The sequence below is a fragment of the Syzygium oleosum genome, unplaced genomic scaffold, assembly GCF_021117445.2.
Source record: "Syzygium oleosum isolate NSW1041296 unplaced genomic scaffold, Sole_v2.1 Sole_v2.08, whole genome shotgun sequence".
Lineage (NCBI taxonomy): Eukaryota > Viridiplantae > Streptophyta > Magnoliopsida > Myrtales > Myrtaceae > Syzygium > Syzygium oleosum.
This window is the reverse complement of record NW_026607492.1, coordinates 1,234,712-1,252,910: the sequence shown is the minus strand read 5'-3', so window position 1 is coordinate 1,252,910 and position 18,199 is coordinate 1,234,712. Positions and strand designations below refer to the sequence as shown.

The window sequence follows — 18,199 nt, the reverse complement described above, 5'->3', positions numbered from 1 at the left end:
ATTAAAATGATTTTGCCGGATGCCGAATAGAAGGGGGATCGTTGGACGGGCTCGGACCGAACGGAGCCACCGGCACTAGGGTCGGGCCTAGTGTTTTGTCGAAACCCGTCCCTAGCAAGAAACATGCGTGGGATTTTTTCGGGTCGGGCCCGAGCCGATCATCAGAGGACTGAATTTTCTTGCAACAGGACCTTTCGCCAATGTCCCCGCGCCCCCCACCTCCCCCCTCTTTTTATCTGAAGAGACTTGTTTCTGTCGTTCGATTACTTCTCATATTAAGAGCACCCGCTCACCAATGCATAAAGAAAACAAAAGCAGTGATAGAGCTTTTCAATACTTGCTAGGGCACAAATTTTATTAATATAAGTTAGCTGTTCTACTCAATTTGATTATCAAGAATAAAGCCAGAAAAATAGGAATGAGATTCTCAATCCCTTTCACACCAATCTATAAATCTATTAATTTGCTTAGTTTCATAACCAGGTTGGACTTTGAAGTTCAAACCATATAACCACTTCTGTCGAAAGTGTCAACAATTCAGTTACGTAGGCTGGTTTTAATTCCCGGAAGATGTTCATGGATCGAGAAATACTGGACGAACCTTTGATAACGCAATTCCATTTTTCTATTTACTGGAACAACTTTTTGTTCCGAACCGATCCCAACCGAGAAATCGAACAAAAAAAAAATAGGTTTTCTATTTCTAGACCAAAAATGAGAATCATTTCAATGCATCGAGTATTCTTGTGTTTTGTAAAACAATATTATTTCAATGTAACTATACTTAATAAGTGTTTCGGGAACTCACTTTATAGGATCCTTGCTAAAAGACATAAAAGAGTTTGAGGCTAATGGTGGCACAGATTTTATTAATATAAGTTAGCTGTTCTACTCAATTTGATTATCAAGAATAAGGCCAGAAAAATAGGAATGAGATTCTCAATCCCTTTCACATCAATCTATAAATCTATTGCTTAGTTTCATAACCAGGATGGACTTTAAAGTTCAAACCATATAACCGCTTCTAAAGTGTCAACAAGCTTAGTAATCTTATAAATCACTATTTATTCCAATTCTTTTTTGAATCTTTTTGGGCACCTTAAAATTTAAATTTCACTCCAAAGTGGGTGGCCACATGTATTCTAAACGATTATGTGAAGTTTTGAAATTTTTAATTTTTAATTTTTTTTGGGCACCTAAAAAAATTTAAATTTCACTAAAAGTGGGTGGCACATATTTTAAGCCATTCTATGAAGTTTTGAAATTTTGATTTTTTGATTTTTAAAAAATTCAACAAATTTCCTTTTTCCCGAAATCTAAATTTTTTATTTTTTGGAAATTGTGATGAATTTTTCTAGAATTTTTCAATTTTTTTGGATTTTTTGAATTTTTTTGAGATTTTTAGGAATTTTTGGATTTTCTAATTATTTTATTCCATTTCTAAAAAATGGATTTTGTTCTGAAATAAAATTTTTGTTGTTTATCAAACGGGTTTTGTTTCGGGAAATAAAATTTTGTCTTTGTTATCAAGCGGGTTTGTTCGGAGAAATGAAATTTTTGGTCATTATCAAGCGGTTTCTTTTCTTAACTAAACTCATCCTGGAACAAATGTCAGAACAATATATAGCATTGAATTACACAACGACCAAAACGTGCTAATTAGCTTAGGTTTTGAAACCATTCACAGTTACATCCGACTGGTTTTGTTCCCGAGAATCGAGTTTTGGACGAGAAACGAAGTAACGCCAATTTCATTTTTCTATTCACGGGACAAGTTTGCTTCCAAAGCGATCTGAAACAGAAATGAGAACCAAAAAGTTGGTTTTTCATTTCTACGGAACAAAAGTGAGAACCATTTACGAGGAATTCATTTTCTTCAACACACATATTCATACGGAAGTCACGATCTTTGAGGTGAGAAAAAAAGTAAAAAATCAAAAATTTCAAAACTTATGAGAATGGTTTAGCATCGTCATGCTACCCACTTTCGATGAAATTTAAATTTTTAGGTATCGAAAAAATAAAAAATAAATAAAAATAAAAAATTTCAAAATTTCACAAAATGACTTTAGAAAACCTATAGGCCACCACTTTGAGCAAAATTTAATTTTTTAGTTGCCAAAAAAAATAAAAATTCTAAAATTTAAAAACTTCACGAGAATATCTTAGAATACATGTAGCCACCCAATTTGAAACGAATTTTTATTTTTAGGTGCCGAAAAAAATTTAAAAAATTAAAAATTTCAAAACTTCACAAAATGGCTTAGAATACTTGTGGCCATTCACTTTGAGTGAAATTTAAATTTTTAGGTGCCAAAAAAATACAAAAAATTAAAAAATTTCAAAACTTCACAATAATATCGCAAATATTAAATTATCTCATTTATAAAAAAAACAAATAAAACTAAGCAAAAAAGTAAAAATTTCAAAACTTCACAAAGAATGGCTTAAAAAATACACACTTGTGGCCACCGGCTTTGAGCGGGAAATTTTATTTTTTAGGTGCTTGAAAAAATAAAAAGAAAAAGAAAAAAAGAAAAATTTCAAGAAGCTTCACTTAAAATCGGCTTAGAATACTTTAATGAGCCAGTAAGAACTTTAAGCGAAATTTAAATTTTAGGTGCTGAAAAAAAATAAAAAATAAAATAAAAATTCACATAATTGCTTAGAATACTTGTGGCCAAGCGCTTTGAGTGAAATTTAATTTTTAGGTGTCGAAAAAAAAAAAAAAAATAAAAAATAAGCAAAAAAGAAAAATTTTCAAAGCTTCATGAGTAGAAACTTAGAATACGTGTGGCTATCCAGCTTTGAGTGAAATTTAATTTTCTTTGGGAACCAAAAAAAAATAAAAAAAAATAAAAAATACCATTTGGGCATCTAAAAAAAAAATTAAATTTTACTCCAAAGTGGGTGGCTAAGAATTATTGTACGAGTCGTGCACGTGAGAATTTTGAAATTTTTGATTTTTATGTTTTTTTCCACCTAAAAAATTTAAAATTCACAGTTTCAAAGTGGATGGCCCACATTTTGTATCTTGATACAGGAGTCGTTGCAGCTGAAGTTTTGAGAACCTTGATTTTTGCTTTTTTCACCTCCAAAAATTAAAATTTCGCTCGAAGTGGGTGGCGCAGGTATTACAAAAGCTGGGTACGCCAAAGTTTTGGGGAATTTTTGGAGTTTTTGAATTTTTTTGGGCGCGCTTAAAGAAATTTAAATTTAGGCATTTGAAAGTGGAATTGTGGCCCACATATATTCTAAAGCTATTAGGCGAAGTTTTGAAATTTTTGATTTTGATTTTTTTGGGCGCCTAAGTGAATTCAAATTTCACTAAAGTGGGTGGCCAGCGGGTTATTCTAACGAATTACTGTGAAGTTTTGAAATTTTTGATTTTAGCTGATTTTTTAAAAAAATTCAGCAAATTTCACTATTTTCTCAAATCTAAATTTTATTTTCGACATTTTGATATGATTTTTCTGGAATTTTCAATTTTTTGGGATTTTCTGAATTTTTTAAAAGATTTTTATGAATTTTTCGGATTTTTTATATATTTTATTCCATTTCTAAAAAATGGACTGATAAATCCTAGAAGGTGGCCTACATTGTTTACATCAAAGCAGGGTTTTATATTCGGGAAATATAAATTTTAATGGTGTTATCATTGAACAGTTTGATACAGAAATGAGAAATTTTTTTTGTTCGTCTATCAAACGGGTTTTTTTTCCTGAAGCGTCTACGGGAACGAGCAGGAAATAGAAAAATCTATTACAGTTGGAAGAACTGATTCAGGAATAGAATGGTTATCGTTATTCGCTGTACTTGTCCAAATTTGAAATAGATCCCAGTAGTTTGAGATCAAGTTTTTGGCCAGGACAATGAGAAATTGGAAGCGTGGTTAGATAAAGCTGGAGTTATTGGAAGCGCCAAGATTCAAAGTTTGAAAACAGTAAAGTAGCAGAGCTGAGGAAGTTATAGGATGAGGAGGATACGAAATACTCGGAAAAGAAGAGGAAGGGAGGAAGATCGACAAGCAATGCAAAAACATCTAAGCTTATCATGTGAAACTGCTAGTTTCATACATTTGCGGCTTTCTTGCTGCGTAAGAACAATTTGCATGACTTTTTAGTTAACTTTCAAGTCCTTCATTTACGGCTTTAAATAGATATTATGCCGTAGCTTGGAAACTTTATTGATCTCGAGATCAATTTTCAATCGAATTCGATTCTGTCAGATTCCATTATAATCTGCATCTTTATCTTTCTGTGTTTTATTGCTTATTTCTCTACCCCAGAAATCGAGTCACGGCACCTGTTTTAATGACAAAACCGAAAATCGAAGTTTTCGGTATGAGAGGTATTCGCTCGTCGTGAAATGAGCGAACAATGACTTTACTTACACGCTTTCGCTATCCTCTTCCTAACATCACAACAATATCCACAAATATTAAATTATTTCATCTATAAAAAAACAAATAAAACTATTTTGCGTACACGACCAATAGAGTTTAGACACGCAGAAAAGTGAACGCGATTCAGAATTTGCAAGCCAAAACCACGAAAAGACCGAGCTAATTACGATTAATTAGAATTAATCAGACGAAACATAAAAAAAAAAAAACCATAATTATATGGAAACAACCTCGTTACGTTTTTGCACGCTTATTCCTATACATATTTTTTTTCTTTTTTCCTTTTTTTTTGCCCCTTCTGCCGTAGCTGTAAGAACACCGTCCCTGCCGACAATATTAACATCGTCCTCGAAACCGAATCTCTCCGGCTGCGATCTCAGACATGACGCTAGCCTCTTCAGGACCGCTACTCTCGAGCTCGTCGCGCTAGCGATTCGCGCAGATCATCACGCGCAGGCTTTTCGGCTCAGATCCGATGCCGTAAGCTTCGCTCGGCGCGCAGCATCGGATCGCGAGGGACGTCGACGATGAGGCACGGCGGATCCAAGAGAAGACGAGCGTCCGTGCGATGCGTCCTCCTGGTGTGCTCAATCTGCACGGGCCTCGGCCTGTTGCTGCTCAGCGCGAGGTCGGTCGATCCTTCTTCGGGCCGGGACGTGGTGCCGGCGAAGCTCCTTTTCGGCGGCACCGGCAACGGGACCAGCCCTGCCGGCGCGGAGATTGATGGCGGGAGAGGGAAGAAGGAGAAGGCGAAGACGTGCGCGACGGTGGAGGAAATGGGGGAGGCTTTCAGGGGAGGTTCCGCTAAGGAAAGTCTCAATGTTAGGAGATTATTACAAGCTCACTTCTCTAGATATGGTGAGCTATCGGTTTCTCTGTTTCGCCTCTTCTGTTAGAATCCTTTTCGGGTTTGAGCTCCAGTAGGTCCCGAGTGATGAATCTAAGTTTTGTTTTATCTGTTGAGTTCAGGTAATGGGATGCACAGTTATTAGCTAGTTTAGCGTCTTGATGTGATTAGGACAAGCGGTGTCTGTGTTTGATTCTGTACAATTTATATTGCACTATCAGAATCGTGTTGATCGTGAGTCCTGTCATAATCATCTACTGAGAACAGTATTATGCTATTGTCACTGTGGATTATACCGTTGATTTGGTTGCTATTGTCACTATGGACGTTATGAACCTTCGGTTCGGCCCAACTCTTGTTGATGCATCACTTTATACTGCAATCTTAGTACTTCCTCTACGTTTTATGTTGGTTATAGTTTCATGGATGCATATGGCCAAATGGTCACTCTCTCCGTCATTCAATGCAGCGTGCGTACCCTTAATGTAGGTATTGGTTCTTAAAAAATGGAGCAGAGGTTCACGAACCACTACATTCACGAATGTTACTTGCAAAACAATTATCGGACTGAGAATCTTCCGTTCTGGTTATTTTAGGTGCTGCCAAAGTCAGGCAACTCCCTCCAGATCAGTTTTGTAGACATGGTTTTGTGATGGGAAAAGCATCAGAGGCAGGCTTTGGCAATGAAATGTATAAGGTGTTGACAGCTGCAGCATTGAGTGTAATGTTGAACCGGTCGCTGATTATTGGGCAAACCAGGCATATTGGTTCTTTCTTAATCCTTTCTGCTTTAACTTTTTCCTTGGCTTGCTTAATCCAACAAAATTATTTTTCGTTACGTTTTATACTGCATTTGTATATACCACATTTGTTCATGTGAGCTTAGAAAGTAGAGACATTGCCTCTTGGTAGGAGTTGTTTACCTCCCTAATATGATGCAAAGAATGCTAAAGTTCCTAATAACTAGTGAGGCATTTTGCGTCTCTGGGTTTATGGGGTTTTGTTTCCCGATTGTTTTTGTGTAGAGACTTAACATTTATGGTATGGGTCGTCCCCAATATTACCATAGGTTGCGTTGGACAACATGTTTAAATCTGTTAATTCTGGCCTTCTGCTTTAATTTCAGGGATAAATTTCCTTTCGGAGATTACATCTCTTATTCAGATGTCACCTTCACTTTAAGAGAAGTCAAGCATCTTTGGAGACGAAATGGATGCATCCAGAAGTATAAAAGGCAGCTGAATATGAGGATTGATGACTTTCAGAAGCCTGCACATACAAATGTCCTCTGTAGCAACTGGATTAAATGGAAGCAACCCATCATATGGTATAGGGAGCAATTCTACAGAGTTCCATTTTATGCTTCTTTATGAGCTGAAAAAGGAGACTTGTAATGGTGTTTATATTGTTGTATCCAGTGCTTCACTGGTTGAGTTGGCTTCTTTCACAGGTTCCAGAACACTACTGATGCCGTGGCAGCTCAATTCTTCTTGAAAAATATACACTCTGAGATGAGGACTGCAGCTACTGAATTATATGGATCCCCGGAAACCTTTGATTCTAGGCCCAATGTATATGGGGAACTGATGAGATTTTTGATATCTCCTTCAAGTGACGTTGAGGAAGCAGTCAATTGGGTTCTTCAGGGCAGGCAGGACCCTGATATTACACTGCACATGCGAATGCTAATGAATAGGTATTGTTTTGTAAAAGAGTTATCATCCCAAACTGAAAGAGTAATGATTTGTTATAGTTAGATTGTTGAAGAAAATGGAATGGGATATGACGGATTGGTGGAGCAGGGTATGAGCGTAATGACAAATGTCTCCTAGACTTGGAACTGAAACCATGAATCCACTTTAGTGGTTATAAAAATTTCTAATTCACAACTTCCCCCTGTAGAACATACTGGACATTCTTATTTTTGAAATTGTTTTGTGTTGTTTCATGCAAGCACAGTTTGGCGATTTGATACGAAACATTTTATTTCGTCTGTTCAGAATATTCCAAATCAGAGATGTGCCTCTGCTTGGGAGACTTGGAAAAGTAGTTTTAAAAAAATAACCTTTTATAGGGTGCACTTGCTGAATTATGAATATCCATGCTTGTCCATGAGTATAAAATTACGCATACTAGAAATGAGGAGGGTCCCAGAAGTAATATTAGTTGAAAGGCATAGGCACACGAAGGCAGGACTACACAGTTACTCATGTTAGTAACTCTGTTTTGGCATTTTTCAGACCTCTGAGAGCAGCACAGGCAGCATTAAGCTGCACAAGAAAGGCCATAAGCAACCTGCAGTTGTCAAAACCCAGGGTGGTCGTAGTATCTGATACTCCCTCTTTCGTCAGGAGCATCGCTCAAAAGATAAGTGAGTTTGCAGAGGTAATAAGCTCTATAAGCCATTCATATGACTGAAGACATTTCAGTTCCTCGCATGGCAATTCATTCTTTCTTGTGGTTAATAGGCAAAAACCTCACATTAACGAGAATTCCATCTTCAGTTTTTTGTACATGGTGCCTACCGCTGATATAATGAAGAGGATAGGATCTGTGTTATATCTGGGGTGCTACTAGTCCATATTGTGTCTAAATTAGTTAGCTATTTTGAATATTGTATAGGTATAGAATGCATATTTACATACTGAAAGTTGTCTTGCTGAACTTTTTCTTCTCTATGATTTTTTTTTTTTTTGTAAGAAATGACGTGAGAAATATCTTTATATTCTTTTAAGTCAGCGTAGGCTAACTGTTTTGAGTTTGTTGTTCCTGATTTCTTTGAGTTGTGTTACCAGGTTTTGGGTTTTGACTATAAGCATTTCAAGGGAAATTTATCTCTTGCTGATGCTAAGTTGCATAATCTAGACTTCAGAAGTAGGGATTGGGGACCAACACCCCGATGGGTTGCATTTGTGGATTTCTTTCTAGCATCTCATGCGAAACATGCTGTTGTTTCTGGAGCTCACCGGCGTGTTGGAACTACATACGCGCAGTTAGTTGCAGCCTTGGCTGCCGCAAACAATCTTGGTACTCCATTTTCTGGCTTCAGTTTCTAGCATGTTCAATCTGATGCTGAAGTGCCCGTGACATTCTTTAATGCCCTTTAATTTTCCCAGGTGACGATTCTGTCAGCTCAAATTTTTCATTTCTTAGTAGTTTCCAGAGTAACTTGTTGTCTGAAGGCTTGGGAAACCAGGTTGGGTGGGGCCACGTCTGGAATAGATTTGCTGGCCCATTGAGTTGCCGTGGGCAGCCCCATCAGTGTGCTTTTACGCCACTTCTTCCTCCGGCTTGGTGGGACGGTCTTTGGCAATCCCCCATCCCCCGGGATATCCGTAGGCTGGCAGCCTATGGCATTAAACTCTCAGGTTTCGGCACAAGTGATGAGAATCATCTCCTCTCTTTCTGTAAGTCCAGGAGAGAGACCGTAAAAACGGTCTCAGTATTCAAAGCGTAATCAGAGTTCCAACCTGTCCTTCAACGGGCATGCTTTTTGAAATGGATCGATCCTGACAAGAAATGCAGTCATTACGTGTCAAGATGATGGCATCCCAAAAGAATTGTACCCCTACTTACTATGTGAGTAGATATAGCCATCGATATCATGTAACTCCTTGTCGCCTGTATTTTGTATCACGAGACTGATGCAATAAAATGGGAGAGTTTTCTCAAGTTACATTAGCAAATGCAGTCGCTTGACGTTGGACTTTGTAGTTGAAGTAGTCCTCTAATTCTGACATCTTCAAGCATGATCTTGATCATTGTGATCACAACGAAAAGAAATGAAAGTGCTTTCTGTTCCAACTTACTGGATTTGTTGTTCGAACTATGGTGTGATGGCCATTGCAGCTAGACCTTTGTTGCCATGTTGATTGGCTGGTGGAGATCGGGCTTCACCATTTGAAGGAGAATGCTGGAAATGCTCGAGGACGGATCCTTGCGACTCAACCTATCACTTCCTTATAGCTAAACCCATCGCAGAGTTTTGAGATTCAAAGTAAACTCGGAGGCATTTCTTAAGAAGGTATAGCTATGGAAGTGGTCGTGCTTGCACGAGCTCGGTAAAGAGGAAAAGGGGCTTTTGAAGAGTGAGTGCCGGTTAAGGAATACCCATCACGTATTTTGTGCATTTCATCTGTTGGCAAATGCATCTGGTATGAGCCTATGGGGAACTGTGCCGGACAAAATAAGTTTCGCTAGACATCACGCGCGACACCGAACCTGTGACCGGACGCACCAGAGGTTTAATAACCATTCGAGTCCATAAATTTCAATCCCGCATCGAATGCAAATTGCAGCCGCGTTTCTTGGTCATTTTCATGGCAGAACGAACGCCAACCTGTCCGCAGTCCCTTCCTCCTTGTTCTCCCCACGCGACATGGCTAGGACACCTGGGGCCTGTTTGACAACTTGCCAAATAGGGATTGATTCTGTTTTTTTGTTTCAAGAATCAGTTTGGAAACAGAAATCCGTTTGTTAAATTTTTTTTGCCCAAAATCAGTTTTGGAACAGAATCAAGAACGAAAAAAAAAGTAACTTCTTGATTCTTGAACAATTTTTTCAGAACTGATTCTTCTTGGTTGGGTGGCGACGGCGAGGGCGGCAGTGAGGGCTGCGACACCCTCGCTGGCCTTGGCCTGTGGCCGGTCGCCAGCGCCGGCGGCCGGCCATGGCCAAGAAAGGAAGGGGAAAGAAAGAAAAATAAAAGAAATAAATATTAAAAAAATTAAAATATTATTAATAAAAAGAAATTTTATGTAGTTACCAAACGCATTTCTGTTCTTTTTCTATTCTAAGAACAAAAATTTTGGATAATTATCAAATGCTTAGAAATTATTTCTAGGTACAAAATAAAAAAGAATTATTTTTGTCCAGAATCAAATTATGGGTACAAAATGATTGTCATGCGCAGCCTCGCTCATCAAACATGTGTGTCTGTTTCTTTAGTTGTGGTGATGGCTGGCCCAATTATGACGATCTCAGAATTATTTGTGGCCTTGAGGGAGGCACCATGATGACATTATGCATCGGATGTGGTATCTACGTCGCAATGAGCATTCGTGACCACAATCGAAGGCGGCCCCCGCCAAACAAACCCCATCAAATTCCAAAGTTCAGAAGTATATACTTTTTTTTAATGTGTTTTTTCCTCTTGCAGGTACAGAGCATCGATCGATTCATTCGTTCCATCCCCACGGCAGGTCATGTGAATACAAAGGGAGGAGGACGTCATGATGTTTTTTTTTTTCCCTTTTTGCCCCCCCATCTCTTTACTTCAAACATATTTTATCTGCAAATGGGCTTCATGGGCGGTGGCCCGTTGCCCACTCCACGCACGCTCTTGTCACGTGCGAGCCCCCGAACATCGCCTTTAGTAATCATTGATCCCCCTTTTAGGATAAGTCCTTTCCCCAAAAGCCAAGTTGAGCTGAATTATAAGTGAAGATCCGGTGAAGTTGAATATCCGTCAGGCACATATGACCTTTTTAATTTCGCCGTTATTGACGATGCTAGCGAATTGGTCGCACCATAATCTTTTCGAGTGCAATTGTCACGTCCTTGGTTTTGTTAGGGGTCCGTGTTAGCGACCTAGGGTCAAAATTCCTCCCAACGAGCATTATATCTATGCGGCTTGGACATGGCGCCAAGCATGTTTTACGGACCTCTCTAGATGGTGGCACCGAATTGTGTTGCCGGCTTCTCTCTTAAACATAGGGAGTTTGAACTGCAAAAGTATATAGCAATTCGGATCGCTATGAGAAAATTGTTTATCTGCAATTAAGATAATGCCTTTTCATATTGCATGGAAACAATAGGCTATGCTTTCATGGCACATGCGTTAGACGCTCGTCTAGTTTAGCTTGTCATGAAATTTTACCCTCTTCTCGAGAATCATCATCGGTCCCGGATCAATTCGGGAATTGGTTCGATTCTCGATTTCACAAAATTGGAATCGGTAATAATCAATTCGATTCCCGATTCCTTGTGCGGAACCGGATCAATCATATAGGACGGACGGAACGGCCCAGTTTTGTTCGTTTTTTTTTCTAGTTTGCATTGTACTTCATTTTTTTTTAAGTATGATTTTTGGCCGTTGGTGGCTTTCTGCTTTATACACCTATATTAGCTGACTCCCTAGGTAACATGCAGAAGCACACTGGCCAGTTTTTTTATGTGCTCGAGTATTATCTGGATTTCTTTTGGCAAGCTAATGTGACTGGCTGTTGCTTTGATTCTAATTCTATAATTTTATGTTTTAGCAGTACCTTTCCAGCTAAGGCAGACATTTGTTTTATCCTTGTCAGTGAGGATCTTCATGCTTGCGTCTTTAGATCCATTGGTCAATACGAGCTCCCTTTGCAATTTGTTCTCGATCGCGCGGATAAATGATGCTTAAACCGTCAAAATAGTTCTTTTAAATAAAACAAACTCCAAAATAACCGTTAATTCCGAATTGACTCTGGAACGGGATCGGACCGACCGATCTAGTTTTGGTACAATTTCAGAGACAACATGATTATTTACAGGTTTTAGGGTTGGAACCGACCCATTTCGGAATGGATCGACCTCAGCAATAATTATCCTTCGATCGTATTAATTTTTGATAGGCGGGGTATTAAATTATAGAACTCTTACAGAATCTAGTTTTTGCCATAACTGACCGGTTTCTCTGCCTTTGTCGACGCCCAAGCCGGAAATCCTAATCAGCAATGGTCTCCCATCACCGGTTGCGTACCAATTCGCAGTAGCCGACAATAAGTCAACTCAACTGTTTTGAAGTGTCGAAGTCTTAATTGCTGTACCAATTATTGTTACCATTTTGATGGTCAAAAGAACTTATTAATATTCCGAGGGGTCCTAAGATTTGAAGTATACATCATAAAATAAAACACGATGATTCGCCCTAAACAATAGTCAAACGAACCGTCGCCTTCGGTGGCCATTACGTGCTTCCCTCCTACCATTTTGGACTTTCATCACGCACGGTCAATTTCATATGTTGACGTGATTTAGTGCTTCGACAATGACGGGATATATTCAAAAGTGATTTATTAGCACTCGGTTAATTTTCATCTACTACGACGATTTCAAAGCGACAAATTAAGTAGCCGTAGAACTCGCACAGCTATGCTCCGAAGGGTAATTTCAAGAAATCGTCGGCAGCGCGGGAATCTAAACACGGACACTCGGCGAAGAAAACATAAACTCTTTATCGAAGATAATTCGAACAGAATAATGATATCTTCATGCCTCGTCAATTATCACATCTCGTACATCTTGTCAAACATATCAAGCGAGGGAAGCTTTCGAAGTATTGTTACGCGCGGTGTATTGAAAAAATTAGGAATATATCTTCGTTTAGTCATATGATAAGTAGCCGGGCACTCTTATCAAAATTTTAATCATAAGATTGGGTGAAGCAATACATTACTGAATTATAGAAATGCAATTAAAATCCTCTTTTGGCCAAAAAAAAAAAGTTGGGAGGGAGGAAGAAAAGGGCATGGAGGTAATTATGGAAAAGGGCGGGTGGGGGGAAGAGGTCCATCGAGAACAGCGAAACAGCGAAGCAGCGAATCGATGCCCGATCCAGACAGTCGCACACTGGGGTGGTGGTGGGGTGGAGCTTTTCATTTTCCGCTCAATTAAAATAATAAAGAATATATATATATATTAAAATGTCAAAAAAGTGGGGGAGACACTAGCAGAAAGCAAGTAGGTCCCGCCCACCTCCCTCCCGCTGGTCTTCCCCCATCGCCACCCACTCATGCGCCGCCACGTGCCCCCAACCATCCTGTAAAGCGTACACGCGCAGCACCCCTTCCTTTCCCTCACCGTTATTCAGCAAAAATCTCTGTTTAATCCGATAAACGAAACCCTCTCTCCCTCCCTCCCTCCCTCGCCTCCCGATAAAAAAAAAGGAAAGGAAAGGAAAGAGAGAGAGAGAGAGAGAGAGAGAGAGAGAGAGAGAACACCCAGCGCATCACCGGCCGCCGATCGCGCCGCCTCGCCGGGATCTGACCGCCGATGGACCGGCCGGAACCCTAATTCTGGCAGCTCCCTTGAGCTGTTTAGCCCTTGGCCCCTCCGAATCGGTCGCCGGTCGGGATTCCGTTGACCATTTCCAGTGAAGAGAGGGGGAGGGAGAGAGCGAGAGATGTATACGGTGCATCCACCTCAGAAGCCGGATCCCGGAAGCGGATCCGACGATTTGCGAGTCTACCAGAACTGGAAGGGTAGTAATGTAAGCTTCCGAACCTTGGCGGCGATTGTTTTCTTTCTTCTTTTGTTTTGTTTTTTCTTTTTTGTTTTTTTGTGTTTCTCCTTTTTTCTGGAGTGATTGGCTTGTGTGGTGCTCCCGCGTTGCGGGCGATTGTTCTGAATGTCGTGTCTGTAGAATTGGAGCGTGATTGATTTGGTGTAGATGTGGTTTGACGAAACTTGGCGCGCATGCGGGGGTCGTTGCATTTGTTCTCGACTGTGGAGCTTGTGCATATAGTGCCTTTAGAGATGTTGAGGCTGTGTTGTGTGGAGATTTCTCCCGGGGTCTCGTCTATCTGAGGTCTTTTGGGCGCGTGTTAGTACTTGGGTCTTCCTTCTTACTGTGGACTTTGGAGAGGTTATTGCGTACTGTTTGCTGGAGAAGCTATGCTGCTGCAGGATTTGGCAATTGCCGTGCGGGAAACTCAATTTAGCGAAGCTCACGCTTTTTTTTATGACTTTTCTGATCATCCGAATAGGTTGCGAGTTGAGTCCGTGTTTGGATTTTCCTTTTCAAGGCAGAGTGTGTTGGAGAGTCCGCATTAAGCTGTCCTTTTTGTTGGGTCTGGTCCTACGGGGACATCTGGAGTGCCTTTGTGCACCGTGCCTCGGGTGAGGTGATAGATACACATCCCATGTGGTCGACGTGTTCGTTGTAAATTAACGTGAATACTTCACATTGATTTACCAATACAAAGGATGTTTTTATCACATTTTAGGTGTTTACTACTCCGGGGAATGGTGCCCCATGCACGCACCACCTAAAATTTGTGGTTTTTATATGTTGCTAATTGCTGGTGAATACACTTAAGCATTCATACTAGAGGTTTATTTGCTTCGAGTAATGATTTGCATGAGAGGACAGGGTTGGTATGTGTACTGATCAGATACTCATTAATATAGGAGAATCTAGTCAAGCTATTGAATAGTTTTTCAGCTCGTGTTAATAAAGCTAGCAGTATTTCTATTCCATGTCGCTCTGGTTAGGTCGGAGGGAGTCTTTTCCTGTGACGGGCATCATTGATGTATTACCCAATATGGCAATATCCAGGCTGTGATTACTCATTTAAAGAGCACATCTTCCTTTCAGTTACATGCAAGTTGATGAGAATACTTTTATGATGTGATAACATGTTTATTCTCTGATCTCGTATGTTTCTCTATCTTCCAGATATTTTTCCTTCAAGGAAGGCTTATATTTGGTCCAGATGTAAGGTCGCTTGGCCTTACCATATTTCTCATAGTCGCTCCTGTTGCAGTTTTCTGCGTCTTTGTTGCGAGGAAATTGATGGATGATTTTCCTGATCAGTATGGTATATCAATAATGGTAGTCGCGGTTGTATTTACAGTTTATGTAAGTGACTCTCTCTTTAATGTGTACATTGTTAGTTTATATGTTGGGCGGTTTTTTCTTGAAGTTCTCATGGCATTTTTTGGAATTATTTACTAGGATTATTCTACTTCTGATTGTTGGGGTGAACATTCATAGATCCCAAGGTCGATACAAATAAATAATTATAATAGTGTTTTTACGTTGATCTGCTTAGGGTGAAAAGAATATAACTAGCTCTCTTATCATTCGGAAAATGCTTTATCAAGTCAACATTTGGTGTTAATCTATTCTGTGGATGCTACTGAATAGTCGGATGTTGGTACAAAAGATTGAGTCCAATAGTGCTTGTAAATTGATCTGCTTAGGTTAAAAAGAATGTAACTAGTACTCTCACCAATCCTATCGATGCTTCTAAAGTCAACACTTCTTGTTAATTCACCTATGCCGTGGGTGCCACTGAGTGGTTGGATTTCGGTGTTACTTTTCTTGTAGCCTTCCCGTTTGAATAACTGCTGTTTGGCTTGGACTATAATTTGAATTACCGAAAGCTGATTCTTGCAAGCTTCCTTGATGCTTTTGCTATGAGGCCTCCACAATTTCCTTATCAAAGGTTTCTATTGCAACCTGTTTTGGAGTCATCGGACTCAAATAGTGATCCAACTTTACAATAGAAGGACTGGTTATAAGAAGCTGATAGCTTCAGGTCATATGGTTGAATTTCTTGTATCACCAGAAGTCTTTTTCTAGGACTATACGGTCATATGTGGAACTGGCATTCTTGCTAGGAATGCTGCAATTCTTATGAAACCCAATTGTAGATATGAACTAGGCCTAATTGACGAGGTGAATCTTCCGTCGAGAATTGTAAATGTTAGTTTTTAGGATAACAAAGTTATTTGTAAAGCCAATTGTGCCATTTTGCTAGTGTTTTAGAAGACAAACGAGATATTATATGCTCTCGTGTACTATGGTACCTTGCTTAGATGTGTTTGCCTGCTGGTTAAACATGAGCAACCTCTACCATGGCTTCTATCTTGATAGGATTATTAACAATTATTATCCGACCTCACTGATAGAGATGCTTGAATATCAGGATTTAATTCTCCTCCTGCTAACTTCTGGAAGGGATCCTGGTATAATTCCACGTAATGCACACCCTCCGGAGTCAGAAGGCTTTGATGGAAGTACAGATGGTGGAGCTGGCCAAACCCCACAGTTACGCTTGCCTCGTATTAAGGAAGTTGATGTCAACGGAATAACTGTGAAGATTAAATATTGTGACACCTGCATGCTTTATAGGCCTCCTCGGTGTTCACATTGTTCTATCTGCAATAACTGTGTGGAACGTTTTGATCACCATTGTCCATGGGTTGGGCAGTGCATTGGTCTTGTAAGTGGTACATTTTCTCATGAGTGATCCACCCTATCATTATTTTTATCGTCTTTTTTATGCTTATTCGCAGTATATCTTAACGGCTGAAGTGGATATTCTTCTGATGAAGATTTATAGTTGCATTGACTTAGTTAACGCCCCATTGGGCCTAAACTCGTATTTGACTATTTCCAATTTTAATGCATGGTGTATGTAGAATTTTGGATTGTCTTATAAATTGGTCATATAGCAATCATTACATGCTTGTGTTTGTTATCAATATTTTCACAGATCAATCTAATGTACTGCAGCCTGTCACAAAGAATTTCAGGTTAAATCACTGGATATATGAGAAGAAAAGGGGGAAAAAGGAGTGTTGCATTTGCTTTCCGGTCCTTTAATTTGTAGTGCCTGAAAGTATTCAAGCTCATCCTGCATTTGTGGAGCTTGTTCAATTGTTTTGACCTCGTGTCTCAATTATCTCATGCAGCGAAATTATCGGTTCTTCTTCATGTTTGTGTTCTCGACGACTCTCCTTTGTATATTTGTCTTTGCATTCTGCTGGGTCTACATCCGGAGAATCATGGGATCGGAGGCGACAACCATCTGGAAAGCAATGATCAAGACCCCCGCCTCAATTGTCTTAATAGTCTACACTTTTATTTCAATGTGGTTTGTTGGCGGCCTCACTGCTTTCCACTTATATCTCATCAGTACAAATCAGGTCATACTTTCTATCCACCTTTGCAAATGGTCACTGCACTTCGAGTTAGTTTTTCTTTTGACAGAATGTCCCATTTTATTTGCTATCTTGCAGACCACATACGAGAACTTCCGGTACAGATATGATAGGCGAGCCAACCCCTACAACAGAGGAGTGGTGGAGAATTTCAAGGAAATATTCTTCACCGGCATCCCCCAATCCAAGAACAATTTTAGGGCAAAGGTACCTAGAGAACCTGTGTTACCAACACGATCGGTTGGTGGGGGATTCATGAGTCCAAATATGGGAAAACCGGTTGAGGACATTGAAATGGGCAGGAAAGCAGTGTGGGGCGATATGAATTCTGGTCTAGACCTTGGTGAAGGACAGCTCAACAGTACTGATCGCCTGAATTTTAAGGATGGTGAATTAGGCGAAATGTCTCCTGAAATAAGGGCCAATGTGGAGGACACGGGAGAGCGTGCAGGGATTCATCCCAGGAGGTCCAGCTGGGGAAGGAAGAGCGGAAGCTGGGATATGTCACCTGAGATTCTTGCTTTGTCGGCCAGAGTCGGAGAATCGAATCGGGCGACCAGCAGCAACAGCGCAAAAAACGAGGAGAATCGGCACTCGTAGCATTTTTAGTTTGATTAAATCGATTTTAGGATGTGGATGTGAAATATGAGGAGGCTTTGCTTTTGATGGATGGGGTTTTTTTTTTTTTTTTTATCTGTTGGTTCAGCCGCTTGCCCTCTTGTAATGGAATGTCTCGTATGAGAGTGGGCTTTTCTTCTGTGATGGTGCTTGTATCAGATTAACACGAAATTGCAGTGTCTAATTGTTCTGTCTTAATCTGGCTAAAAAAAAAATGAAAAATGTTCTTGTTGTGGAATCTGGGACGAGATCAGATTGTCCCATTCTACTTAGATGTTCTCTCTTGATCTCCATTTATAAAAGAGATGAGTGTACTGGAAGTCCAAAATTTTGCAATTGATTTTTAAAACACAAAAAGTGCAAGCAAATTTTAAAGCTTGTTAGATTTGTGCAATCTGAGTTCTGTTAACTCTATCCAACTCGGGGAATTGGTAATGTTGATGAGGCTTTTTAGAATATTTTTTCTCTCTTACGTAGCGATGATGTGGCTCAAACATGAAGCATAAGGTTGAAACAACGTTGTTTTAATCCAAATTTAATTTTTAATACATATTTTATTTAAATTAATTGTTAAAAAAGAAGAAGAAGAATGATGGGGAAGGCAAAATAGCAAGGACATGCAG

At 39.6% G+C, this 18,199-nt stretch overlaps 2 protein-coding genes across 2 annotated transcripts; both read left to right on the top strand.

Annotated features, from left to right (window-relative positions):
• Nucleotides 1-4,722: 4,722 nt before the first annotated feature.
• On the top strand, nt 4,723-8,924 carry LOC115672569 (uncharacterized). Its single transcript, XM_030594392.2, has 7 exons — nt 4,723-5,263; nt 5,849-6,011; nt 6,379-6,579; nt 6,703-6,948; nt 7,493-7,637; nt 8,048-8,279; nt 8,369-8,924. Exons 1-7 carry the CDS (start codon nt 4,933-4,935, stop codon nt 8,707-8,709), a joined length of 1,659 nt encoding a protein of 552 aa, XP_030450252.2. The 5' UTR covers nt 4,723-4,932; the 3' UTR covers nt 8,710-8,924.
• A 4,258-nt stretch (nt 8,925-13,182) lies between these two features.
• LOC115672570 (probable protein S-acyltransferase 7) lies at nt 13,183-17,814 on the top strand. The gene is made up of 5 exons (XM_056313941.1): nt 13,183-13,497; nt 14,686-14,868; nt 15,941-16,237; nt 16,710-16,943; nt 17,037-17,814. The coding sequence occupies exons 1-5, from the start codon at nt 13,411-13,413 to the stop codon at nt 17,556-17,558; spliced, it is 1,323 nt and encodes a 440-aa protein (XP_056169916.1). The 5' UTR covers nt 13,183-13,410; the 3' UTR covers nt 17,559-17,814.
• The last annotated feature ends 385 nt before the right edge of the window (nt 17,815-18,199 follow it).